General features: G+C 38.0%; 1 protein-coding gene across 3 annotated transcripts in view; it reads left to right on the plus strand.

Moving 5' to 3' along the window:
• The window catches only part of LOC118455024 (T-cell surface glycoprotein CD4-like), a 37,327-nt gene extending 23,860 nt beyond the window's left edge, over positions 1–13,467 (plus strand). Inside the window, exons 2-6 of one of the 3 annotated variants that reach the window (XM_087836221.1) lie at positions 2,373–2,532; positions 3,663–3,697; positions 7,550–7,864; positions 9,376–9,514; positions 13,114–13,467. In XM_087836221.1, coding sequence (XP_087692347.1) covers positions 2,489–2,532; positions 3,663–3,697; positions 7,550–7,864; positions 9,376–9,512 — 531 coding nt within the window. In that variant the 5' untranslated portion in view covers positions 2,373–2,488 and the 3' untranslated portion in view covers positions 9,513–9,514; positions 13,114–13,467. Of the gene's footprint in view, positions 1–2,372; positions 2,533–2,760; positions 2,894–3,662; positions 3,698–7,549; positions 7,865–9,375; positions 10,367–13,113 lie in introns of those variants that run through there. The other 2 variants (XM_087836220.1, XM_087836222.1) reach the window with 2 other exon arrangements.

Here is a 13,467-nt window from a genome sequence, read left to right on the forward strand (position 1 = left end):
TGAGATAAAATGATTTTTAATGTTTATTCTATGAGTAAAATGTTGCAAAAAGTAAATTTAATTTTTAAACAAAAAAGGATGTTAAAAAATTAATGCTTTAGAAATATTTAGATTTTTTAAAACTTTGAAGATTTTATTAATTAAATTCATAGTAATCATAATCATAATAATACTAATAATTTTAAACAATAAAGCATCACAGATAAAAATAAAAAAATGTGTATTTTATACATTATTGCTTCATATCATTAGATTTTAAACTAATTAAAAATGTAGCTGAATATAAAACATACTGATGTAATCGATGTTGTGAATGAGGGTTTAGAAATAACTGAGTTGGAGATTTTCTTCTCTTGCATCATGTTCATAAACTTCACTTCTGCAATGCAAACAAAATGATGATGTTGGTTGTGTAAAAGAAAATTCAATCAGAAACATCAAACGGGAAAAAGTCACGTCATTTATTCTCTGACTCATTGCTTTTTCCTAGACCAGTCACGCGCCTTTCTTCACGAGTCGTGCATCACGCCGACGCCTGCAGTGGAAAAATGCAATGGGGTCAAGAAAAGAAGTAGAACTGATAATGACTGCGCTCAGTCTAAACTCATAACATCATTAAAAGCTGCTCTGAGCCTTTTGTTCTACGCAGGTCATATAAACAAGAACATCATCTAAAGAAGCATTATGACATAAGCTGAGGATGTTGAACTAAACAAACAGAAAGGCTCAGTTCTCAATCTCTAGAGCCGTGCTGCTCAACAATGCTGGCATTCATTTGAACAGAAGTGAACTCTCTTTTCTCAGGGCTCAGATAAAGTACAAATAAAAATCACTGTTGCAATAATTAGTGACCTGAAAGCAAAGCACAGCCACAGAAACTACAGATAAAATGACAAACTTTACTTCCCCAAATTATACAGCTCCCGCATAGTTCCTCCTTAACCAGCTCCCAAACGAGCTGAAACTCTGCTGAAAAGAAAAACACAATACGATATAAATAAAAGTTATTAAAAGTCCCCCAGGCAAGGGCGTAGATTTGGTTTTGGCATTGGTGGGGACAGATGATTCAACCATCGAACCCTGCCCTGTTTCTTTTTCCCCCCTTTTTGTCTTTGCTCCTTGATAAAAAAGGAGAAATATACTTGCTATGCTATTCTACATGCTTTTAAACCATTTAAAATTACAATTCATAGTTTTACATTTGAATTATATAATGTTAAATTACTATTAAACAAATGACTGACTAAGTATTTTAGAGTTTAGTTTACTTCAGCCATATTTCATATAAATCAGCTATCATACAAACATAAAAAATAGCTTCAAATACAGTCATGACAATAAAAGAATATGACTTTAAGGACTTAACAACATTACTTCAGTTATAGTACACCAACATCTCTTATATACAATAGCACTAAGGGAACACTGAATGACCTGGTGGGTTTTGTCCATAATACTACTCATCTAAGATTACCACAAAGTAAAAGATCTCTCAGCAAAATGATGCAACAGTTTAGGCACTATTGCCCCGATCAAGTCAGTGAGCTGGGATGTTTTTATTCCAAACATGAACTACTGTTACAGCAACAGACATGGACTACTGCTGTCCCACACAACAACTCAACGTCCACTATGTGAAGGGGCCACACACATGCCTTCTCCTCTTGTTAACTGAGATAAACTGCTGGCATATTGGTTTTACATCTAAACTGTCCAGTCTCTTCTGGTGGACATGGCATACAGCAGCATTGTTTAATCTCATTCGAGTCACTGTTAACCTTACCCATCTTTTTAGTCTTCTGTGAGCACTGAAGCTTCTTTTAGCCTCAGTACATGCGTTTTATCCTCAGATTAAAAGTATTATTATGTGCTTGATGTGCCTCACCTTTGGCCCTGGCTCTTCCCCTCTGACTGCACTGTCCATTTGTGCACTAGGACATGTTGCCACCTGATAAAATAACACATTGATTCGTGCCATATAAAAAGTGAGACATGTCAATTCAGATTCTTTGTCAAATATACACTAATGAATCAATTTACATCAGCAGCCTAACAATTGTCATGATAATAAATACTAGTTTTATATATATATATATATATATATATATGCAGTAAATAAATATGTGGAGACAAAAAAAAGAAACATTGAAGCTATTCTTGCATCAAAACAGTGTTTTTGTTTTTTGTTTTTAGTGTGATTATTTATTGTGAGCAGCAGGAAACTACCTGCAGGATTAAACGGGAGGAGGTGTTGCAGTAAATTCTGTCTCCCTGCACATTCCGTGACTTTTCGAACAAACTTTATTTAAACAGTTTTTCCGTTTAAGTGTAATCACTGAAGTTTTTTTTCGGTTTTTTCTCCCTTCACGCAGGCTCAGTGAGGACCATCCACACATGGACACGGCTGCAGAAGTCTCCGCAACACCAGTGCTGGAGGAGGCGCAAGAGGAGAAAGAGAAGACAGCATGAGGAGGTTCAGCCTGTGCGCATGGTGTTTTCACTGATGTCAGACAGTTGCAGAATATGTGACAGGTGCGTTACAGCTGGAAAATCTGCTTATTCTGGAGTTTCGGAGCACAAATCGCAACAATTTAGCAGAAATTTGACGTAGACGGCTTAAAAAACGTGGATTTTTAAATTTGGGGGGTTGAAATAATATTGTAAACACACACAAACACAGCCGAGATATATATTAAAAGTATTTCTCATAGTATGTGCATTATTATTATACTGAACTTTTTAAAGCGGAAATGACTGCCTCTTGGCTTCCGTTTAGTGGGATACGTAAGCCAGGAGTGTCTAGCTAGCTGGAAAACTAGAAGTAATAAGTAAATATAAAATTTATTTTGGGCATCTGGGAGGGATAAAGAAACGGCATGAACAGTTTAATCAGGTCAGTAATGAAACCGACAACGACTGGGCCACAAAATGAGTGTGATGGGTCACCGAGGCTAACTACGTAGTTCAGCGTTAGCCGTTTTCTTTTAGCTTAAGCTACTTCCGGTAACTGGCCAAGTTTAAAGAAGTCAAACGAGACAAACAGATTTTCTCTGAATTAACTGCAGATAAACGAGCTTCTCCCCATATAACCAGCTCACAGGGAGCCGCTTTAACTCCTGCTGGTTCTCCGCTAACTCATTTCACTCCATCGTCTTTAAGTTTTAAGTTAAAAACATGTCGAGATAACATTTATAGCTAAATAACACATGGTGAAACCCCGGATCACGGATAATGATTTTTAAAAACTGTGAAAAAATCCAGACAATACTTAAGTTTTCTCTCATTTACGCTTAAAACTCCCTTTCTTAATAATAATTTTAAAAAGCCCAACTTAACACCAAGAAAATAATTTACGAAGGTTTAACATTCACGTTTTTGGCCGTTTTTCCTTGAAAATGAAAAGACGAGTCCACTCTTTTGACTTTTACTTTTAATCTAGTTTAAGTGTTACTTTGGAAGGATTTTACATAATTAAAATGCTATTTCATTTTATGTTTTTACCTCTAATGCTTCGTTGAATTTTTGTTTCAATACTCAATACTGCTGTTTCTGCACTTCACTGGACCTGCTCGTTGACATTCCTGGATTTGTTGGATTTCAGTATCATCAGCTGTGTCACAGGAGTTACACTGAAACCTGGGTGTCTTTCTTTGTCTCCACAGCCTGACTGTGTGCCTGCTGTGGAATCTGAGCGTGGGTGAGTCTCGCATAAAAAAAACTTTTTATAGTCTAAAGTTTGGATAGATGTCATGACTTCTGTGAAATTTGAGCTTAGAATAGAATAATCCTTTAATTGTCCCACAAGGGGAAATTTGGGTGTAACAGCAGCAAGAAAGACACATATACAAACAAACAGTACACAAGAGTTTCATACATCAGATATTTCTTCAGGTATGCATTTTTCTTAAAGGCCGATCCACTCACATTCAGCCCTCCCTCACAAACACACATGAAAGTCTGACTGCATCTTTAATATTAACGTCTCAAACAGTGTTAACTGTTGCTAAGTGCTGGATCGAACAAATATGACAAATGATACCACAAAAACAAAAACATCAGTAGAAAATAGAAAAAGAGTCTGGGGTTAGATTAAACACGGGCATATTTTCACAAGTGGATTACTTGCTCATTTCATGTGAGAAGTCTTCTGAGGCCAATACATAACGGCGTGATCAGTAGTCAAGATTCTAACTGTAATGCAATGATGGCTACAGGCAAGCAGGGGTCAGACGGTCAGCATGCTGACAGCCAGAGTGAATGCTGCAAGATTTTTGACACATGAAAATGCTACTCTGTGGCAGTTTTAATGCCTCTTTGTATATTTAAACCTAGCCTGAATTAAGTTTATCAGTCAGCTTTACCTCAGACTACTCCTGAGCGATGTCCCTGCTTTCAAACTCGGTCTCAAAAATGAAAACATTAGTTTAATGTTGCATTTCTGTGAAATATAGCTCTATACTATTCAGAAATTGTCACTAGTTGCTTTTGAAGTTTTTTATTTTCAAATATGGGACTTCAACACTTGAATTATTATTAATTTCTATATTTATTTCATATTTTAACTAGCCAGTAGTGAAGACATTTATTAACGGATCTGTCTCAAATTGGAGACTCTCGGCGTGTTCGCTCACCTCAGTGTAGTTTTTTTTTGGTTCAGTGTTGGTTCTCCTTGTGTGTCAGGGTAATTTAAGATATTTAAACACAGTGTGATTAAATATTTCCACCAAAAATAAGACCTAAAGCAGAAGACAGCTCTATGTGGTTAAGTATTGCGGTTTCAGTTCCTAGTCAAGTGTGAATCTTCTTCCTCTTTCTGGTTTCCTGCTGTTCATGTTCTTGTTGTGTTGCATCAGGTGAGCTGAACAAACATGAGAAGCATGCCATGGAAAGTCTGTGTGGCCCTCCAAAATAAACCAAAAGTAAAAGTGTGCAGTCATTAGAGAGCAGTTTGAGTGAGTTGGCAGTTCCTACTGACCAGTGTAGTCATTTTCTGAATGTAAACGGCTTGTCTCATTGTGGTACCTGCATGTACGGCAGCATGAGACAGACAGGAAAGTGGAAGATGTGAAAGAGTGGAAAATTTCTGAGCTTGGCAATTGTTGTTCCCTTTGTGGACAGAAGAGGATTTAGATCCAGTTTAGTTAGTGTATGTTTGCATGTGAGCAAAGAGCAGAGATGAGCAGGGAGTCTGTTGATACTGTGGATACACAATCACTTCTTCATACAGTGATGCACACAACAAAGAGGCTGCAGGGTGGCCAGAGAGTCACTAACCACATGGTTTTTTAGGGTTACAAATGGTCTGAGACCGTCCAACAGACTCCATGCCATCGATTGGCTAATCAGTGGCGTCACTCGATAAGTCATGAGAGCGTCTCCTTCACCTAAATCAGGTATACCATCACCTCGGCGTCCATGTTGCATACAAATGACGTCACAAGACACTTCCCTACGTTGCTATAACAACCCGATGTGCTTTAGGTTGTACTCGATTGTAATGGAAAAAAGAGTCGTGCCACATTGGGCCTGTCCCAGTAGGTACTATGGAAAAAACCCTAAAGACTGTGCAGAAAATCAGGATCCTGCTACCGTCTTTATGACTGGATTTATTACAAATGAATTAACCTTTATAATGTAAGCAGGTTGCCTGGAATTATTTTCTAGTTTCAGCTGTAAAAGTATCATAAAATTATCTGTGAGTGTGTGGTTTTCTCTCTTGTTTATCACCAGCTCCAGGCCTGTGCTGAATACATGAAAGAATGGCGCCCCTCCAAATAAACAAAGAACAAACAAAAACAAAGATGAAATACGCTGAAAACATATTAGCTGATGAGTGCCACGCTGTCACTTTTTTCATTCTCAGCAAAGTGTGGAAGAAATCAGCGATGAGCACAGAGAAAATGTAATCTGTGAGAGTTGTTGGTTCTGACATACAGTTGTGCAGTACGAGCCCAAAAGCAAGTGCTGGAAACATCTTTGCGCATGCTAGCCTTCTTTAGCCCATCCCTCCTTCCACAGACGTACAAAGATCATACACAGATGTTGCAGCAGTTTGAAAACTTTAACCTCTGTGGTATTGTCGTTTTGGTTTGTTTTCAAAATAAAAGCATTAAAACAAATGTTATATTTGAAGTCAGTGTAAAAAAACAAAACAAACAAAAAACCAAAAGAGCTGAAGTTCCCAGGTTTTTCTTGCTGATAAAACCCATTCATACTACCCTAAAGTAACTAACAGAACAGGGGCTTTCATTTCATTTCAGTCTGTACAATCAGCCATTAGAACATTTTATATAATTTTCCATGTTGATTTCTTACAGTTTACGAGTTGCTCTGATAGATGTCTCCCACTTACTACAGCAGGATGTTTTTCAACATGTAGGAAAACTGAAGAATATTATTGAAATGACACTTGTTTTTTTCCTAAATGAAATCATCTCAGCTAAATGTGTAGTTAAACTTCACTGACAGACAGGACAGTTTTACTGGTTCGGACCACCTCGGATAAAAATGGGCTGTACGTCACCCTGAGTTTGATGTTCCTGCTTTACAGAGTAACAACCAGTGGAAAAGAAGCAGGATTTGTCAGATTCTGTACAAATCAGCTCCACACAGACAGATCTTCTGGCAGCTTATCTTTGTTTTTTTTATGTTAATTGTGTGAACACCCTCGTTTTGAATTCCACACACTAAAGTCACCACAGTTTAAATCCACTTTAACATTTGGCAGGTTAAGTGTTGAAGTCCCAAACCTTTAATTTATTTTTTTATTCACTTTTATTATTTTATACATTTTCCTTTGATTATGAAGAGAAAAAAGTTCAGTTTGATCTGACCTGCCTCAGGTTTAGTTTATTGTAATAGCCTGCCTTCACATTCATGCTTCGGATCTCTGGTATTTGCAGATATTTAAAGATGAACTATTTCTAAGACCTGACTCACTTTTCTGCAGAGCTCTGTAATCATGTAGGTCAGTGCCATTTAGTGAAGTATTTAGCTGATGAAGGACTTGGATTACAGTTAGGAAAAGAGGGAAGCTGTTCTTGGCTTCAGTTTACGGCCCCTCAGAGTCTCAGGACAGACATTTACAGCTGAATCCGATTAATTAATGCTAAAATACTGCTCGTGTTCTTCTTCTGCTGTGAGATTTTCCCTGTGCTCAAAGTCACATGATGTTTGCAGGTCACTCACTCACAGCACTGAGCATGAATTACACAGTGCAGCAGCAATTACCGAGTATTCCCATCATCGTGTGGCAGATTTTAATCACAGTAAAAATTTACAGTCCTCTGCATATTTAAAGACATTCATGAGGGTTTACTAAGCAGGAGAACATCCAGTGAGTGTTTTATGTGTTTAAGGTTTTTCCAAACAACAGACTGATTCCATAAATTGGCTTGTGATGATTTGGTTCAGAGGACAGAAGTTTATCCAGAGAAAAACTGGAACATTAAGTTTTTTAGTCTGTTGCTTAAACAGTGAGCTAAAGCACAGAGCTGTGGTGAAGCTGTGCACAGGTAATCTGTAACTCACCTGTCCTGTCGTCCTGCAGCCAGCAGCCAGTCTGTGAGGACTGGCTTCATCGGGGGTGAGGTCCTCCTGCCCTGTGTCTACTCTGAAAAGCTGCCCAAGGAGGTCAACGCCTTCTGGAGGGACAAGGATGACAAAGTTGTGTTGGACATCTTCAACGGCAGAGAGGATAAAATAGATGCAAAGTTCAAAAGTCGCGTGTTCAGCTTTCCAAACCAATACGAGACTGGAAACTTCTCCATCCTCATAAAGGACCTGAGGGCAGATGACGCTGGCCCGTATGACTGCGACATCCCCAAAGTGGGCTATCAGACCAAGATGACTCTGAAAGTCACAGGTCAGTTCAGCAGCACAAGCACCTTATTAGGAACACCTCAGTGTTTGTGCAGCAGCAGCTCAGGGGTCTTTGAAAAGTGCAGAAAATTATCATGCTGCTGTGATTAGTGAATAGAAATCAGGACACATTTCCTCTTTAGATCTAATTTAGTGCAGAAACTGTTCACAGTAAGTGGCGACGAAGTCTCGAGCTCACAAAGAGCTGACTGCTGCACAAAAATCCTCTTTATTAATCCATTCTCTCTCTGAACAAATACACGTGCTGCAAATCTAGTGTGCAACTCTTATTATCCTGTTGTTGTGGTGCCTGACTCTTTCCACATTATAAAACTATGACATCACTACAATGATATTGGTGTCTTGCAGTGTTGAAGCTGGACACCATTAGTTTTATTGATGCAGAAACAACAACAACGCAACAATATCAAATCGAGTCTAAGCTGGAGTTGAGGGCTCGTTATGAATCCGCTGCATCCATGTGGCCCTACATGTGTCACAGATAAACAGCATGAACCCTGATCAGTGAGTGTGAGCTCAGGTATGGGGATAAAAACTTTTTCAACTGCTTGTGGTTTGTGCAGCAGGTCAATATCAGGTGAAACTTGAGCTCAGACAGCACCACACTTCATTCAGATTTTCCCCAATTTAAGAGGCTTTTTAACAATATCCTCCATCTCCTGCAGGTGAACATGAGTGTGGTTATCAGACTATTAAGCAGCCCCATCAGTGGCTCTGTGCTGCAACACTGTCACCTGCTGGACTGCACCTACACCTGTGAACACATTTGAATCTTTAAAGAGTTCCAATGTCGTGTTTGCCTTTTAAATATTGTTCACTTTTCATATTAAAAAAAGTGAAAACAAAAACTTAAATCTGAATCTAAAATCCGAAGCAGCACTACAAGAGGAAGAAAATAATTTTATTAGCTTTTTTTTTTTTTTTTTCCTTTTTTTTGTTTGTTTCTGATCTGCCCACAATATTTCAGTATTCAACTGTCAGGTGTGTTTTTAGAAGCAACATACAGCATACATGTAGCTTGCCATCACCAGTGTGTGAATGTGTGTGTGTGTGAATGGGTGGATGACTGAATGTAGTGTAAAGTGCTTTGGGGTCCATAGGGACAAAGTAAAGCGATATACAAATACAGGCCATTTACCATTACATCACCTACAAAGCTGCAGTAGTGTTAAAACAGAGAGGATAAAAGAGGAAACAGACCTTCTAGAGCTCAAACACTGACTAAAATGAACAGCTAATTTACTGAACCACTAAGGTGTGCCTCGTGCAGATTTGACTTTGGGCTGATTTGACAGCATAAAACAAAGATTGCGCTACTTCCCAGCAAACTTACAAATGCTACACTTAAGAAGTTGCACTTTAAAATTTAAAAAAAAGTAACAGAAAGCATCTTTATTTTTAGGCCAACAGCGGCTTCCTCCCTTAAAAAGAAAAAAGTGTTTTTTTACACGTTCAGCTCTGATTAAACTGATGTTTATCTGTTTTGTGTTGCAGAGAAGCCTGCCGTTAAAATAACCACTCCACGTCCTTTGCCTCCTGTGACTGCTTTGCCTCGGGGTGCAGCGGTAACCTCCTCCCTGCAGCACCTGACTCTCCTCTGTCCTGCTCTGTTTGTGCTTTTCTTCTCTTGAAAGTAGGCACAGACTTGAGTTGGGTTTAGCTTTAATCAAAAACTAGATTATACCTTAAAAATAACAAAGTTAAACCCTTCTTTTCCATATTTGCTCTAAACCTGGTAAATGTATGATGGAGCTGCTTTGAATTATTGACATCCATACATCTATCGTCATTATATACAGCTATCGTCTTAACATTTCATCCTTCAGCTCAGACGACTGAAAAATGCCTTTTCTGCCCTGAGGCATTTCTTATTAGTCTGTTCAGTGTGCTGATGTAACTCATCCTCCAATCAGGTGACAGAAAAATGTAAAAACTAAACCTCAGCTCGAAACCACCTGCGACTGTTACACTCTGACTCACCCGCTGCATCCACCTCCACCTGTTTTCAGCCCTCCAAAACAAACATGAATGAACTCGCTGCACTAATGTTCATGACATCAACGTTAAATTGATCAGTTTATAAACAGTCTCCTAAAGACAGGCTGTCATGTTATTCCATGTATGTTGACAGTCATAAAGATAGTCGTTTAGCTTAGTCTTGCTAATCAAGTCATCTGCCCTGCTGGACACGCTGTGTCATGACACCAGAGATATCGGTGTGGTCCTGTTTAGATCTGATTGGAGTCAGATGGTGTTTTCATTGCTTTTCAGTGCTAACTTCATGCTGTGTTACTGGAAAACAAAGAAATAACCTCCAAAATCTGTAAGTATCCATATTGGCCAATATTGGTTAATGCCTGAAAAACTGATGAACTAGTCTCCTGGCTGATATCCAATGATTTCAAAACTGAGTGTGGCCCTGAAAGGTCAAACAGCTGCAAGTAGAAAAGTACTCCAAAAACACACAAAGTACAATAAAAGAAAACTCACAAAAAGTTATTTTTTAGTAGTGTTTTCTTCAATTTCCTTTCTGTTTTGTGTACTTGTTCCATTTGTTAATGTTTTCTTATGTTGCAGTGCATTTGACCTTTGAGCGCCACCATTTAAATAAATAAAAAATAAGTTCTATGGAGAGCTGACGAGGTTTTAAAACCAGTCATTATTTACCCCTATTGAAGCTCTTTTGATGCCCGAGACCAAAAAAGGACATTACAGCAGAAGAAGAAGAAAAGTATCCGAACAACATCGATACGACCCAGATTACTGTCATAAACAGAAAAATAAAGTTGTTCGACTTTCCGAGATTGCTGCCGGACCTTTAACGTCTAAAGTTTCAGTGTGTGTTTCGTTATAATTGTACTCAGATACTTCTGTGATGGGCCAATATTAGTCATATTGATCAAATTGGAATTCTTCCACAGAAAACACCTTTATAAAGCTGATTTACATTGTTCACGTTTTTTGTCGATCGCCAGGAGGGAAGTGCTCTCTATCATCTATGAATAAAACAGGAAGTCACACTGTCAGGCAGATTTAACAGGCTTTAATCTACCTGGATGTTTCACAGTGACGCCATATAGAGACTGATGTTTGCCACAGACCGGGATTGTGAAGGTTTTTGGTTGTTTTGTTTTTTTTTAGGTTGTGTTCATTTCAGTGATTCTCCTTGCATGTGTGTCTTTGTATTACTCACGTAAAAAGCATCCGTTTGATCCAAAGACATTCAACATCAAATTAATGTAATACTTAATGTATTAATTAAGTATCAGATATGTGATACATGTGAGAACAATCGGCCACCTTTTCTCTGTTTTTATTTGAAGAAATTACTGTTGAAGGAAAATAAGCACTTACAACTAGGCTGTTATTTATTATTGATTAAAAAAAACAAAAATGTAAAAGTGAAGTTTATTTATGTTTTTGACAACAAAATATTCAAAAGAAATGTTCCAGTTGCCCCCCCAACCCCCCCAAAACTGTCAAAAATAATCTGTTTACTAAAAACAGCAAAACATCCAACACAATCCACACAAGTGTGTGAATGGGTGGATGACTGGATGTGTAAAGCGCTTTGGGGTCCTTAGGGACTAGTAAAGCGCTATATAAATACAGGCCATTTACCATCTACAATCCAACAAAAGCATGACTTTATTACAATCAGTGCTGAGAATAGTCAGTAAAATGTCAGATTTATTGCCTGCGTCTTCTATCATTTGCTATATAATACTGTTATTAAAGATCTGCTGTGTTTTATATATTTATATATATTGTTTCGGATGCAGATGGGTCAAAACAACCCGAAGCTCCCTTTAAGCTTCATCTTGTTTACCGGCATATTTTATGTTTATGAAGTGACGAGAGATCAAAAAAGCTGCAACGCAGATGTGTGCAAGTCTTCCCAGGTCGCACAAAGAGCTGATTAACTGATTAGTTGACTGAGCAACAGTTTACTCGCTTGATTTTCAGGGTTCAGTCCTCAAATCATAGTTTGAGTTTTCTTGCACAAGCCAATGCATCAAAGTTGTTTTGCTTCCATAGTCAAAGATTTACTCCCAACTTTCATACCTCAGATTTTATCTGTCAACATTTCAGGTTTATTTATTATCTGGTTTAATTGTTGCAGTGTCATAGTAGAGATCTTAACAAAATGTTAAGATTAACAGCCTTCTTGTATCAGTTTATTTGTTTCATTTTTTTTCTCTTTTCAGTGATAACAGATGATAACAGATCAGTGGTTTAGAGTCTTCTTCATCAACATGTGGAGTTAACTGTCTGTTTAATTACACAAAGACTCTAGGCACTACAACGTTCAGCCAACTTGTTGGCTTTAAGTCATTTTCAGATTAGTTTGTGTTAAGTTTTAATATGAATAATTCTGCCTGTCAGTCATCCGATGAAAACCAATCAGTTGTGTTCAGTGTTTTGTTTTCATAATTTGTTTTGTTCCTTGGCTTAGTTGTTGTGTCATGGAGGTATTTGTCAGGGTTTCACAGCCTTGGAAACATCCAGTGTTTTTAGTTTCTTTGCTTCAGCTCAAGTTTAAGCCTGTTTATCATACAGTTTTAAGTCAGGACAGACTGAACCAAAGTCCAGGATCTTTTCCCTTATACCAACAAACATCGTGGTTATGTGACCAGGATCATTTAAGTGTAACTACTGCTTGCTCTGGTGTGACCACAGGTGGCGCTACAGTGTTTCTCTTGTAGAAACCATCAAAGAAGCTGCGACCGCACATAAACTGTCTATCAGTCACCCAATCAGTTAATCGATCAGCTCTGATGTGCCGTGTGTTTGTGTATCGCTGCGCTGTTACAGTCTGAATGGTGAGGGTCTCTGCTCGGGGTACCTGTGATGTCTGAAGGTCATCGCAGCAGTCATGTGACCCTGGTCTTTTTCATTGTAGCTGACCATGGTGTGAAGTGTGGAAAGCAACCCAGAGGCATTGTGGGAAATTTAGGAAAAACTGGTAGCTTTTTTTTTTCTTCTTTTCTTCCCTGTTTCTGGTTGTTTTTAATGCAATTTATTTAATTGCTTGTTTTTTGTCCTGAAAACTGGATTCAAACCTTTGTTTTGACTCTAAGTGTGATGTTAAGGAAGGTGTTGATGACTTCAGACTTCATCAGCATTCATCATTCTGGTTTGTTTGTTACATCTGACGTTTGCAGGTTCATTGCTGAAGCTCAATAAAAACCCAACAATAAAACGAAACGTTTCTGTGTTTTTGTTCTGCAGTAACAGTTTCCTGCCACAAGGAGGAGCCACTGAATCCACTGTGACGATGGAAATGTTTAATTATCAATGAGAAATGTTTATGCAGTAATTTATATTTTACACTTACCATGTGAATTTGTTTTGTGTGTGTTTTATTAAATAAAGAGTTAACAATCAGATGTCAGTCCCACTGAAGCCAAGTTCAGATAATTAAATTGAAAAAGATTTAAAAATGTGTCTTTGAGGTATTCCCTGTTATTGTTTATGATTGGTTTGTGAAACAGCTGATTCATTAACTGATTCATTCAGTTAATGGAATGATTGAATAATAAAGTCCCGTTTAAACACAAATTGTTCTACAATAATTAAAAACAA

Source organism: Neolamprologus brichardi, chromosome 23, assembly GCF_056152115.1.
Source record: "Neolamprologus brichardi isolate AB-2024 chromosome 23, ASM5615211v1, whole genome shotgun sequence".
Taxonomy (NCBI): domain Eukaryota; kingdom Metazoa; phylum Chordata; class Actinopteri; order Cichliformes; family Cichlidae; genus Neolamprologus; species Neolamprologus brichardi.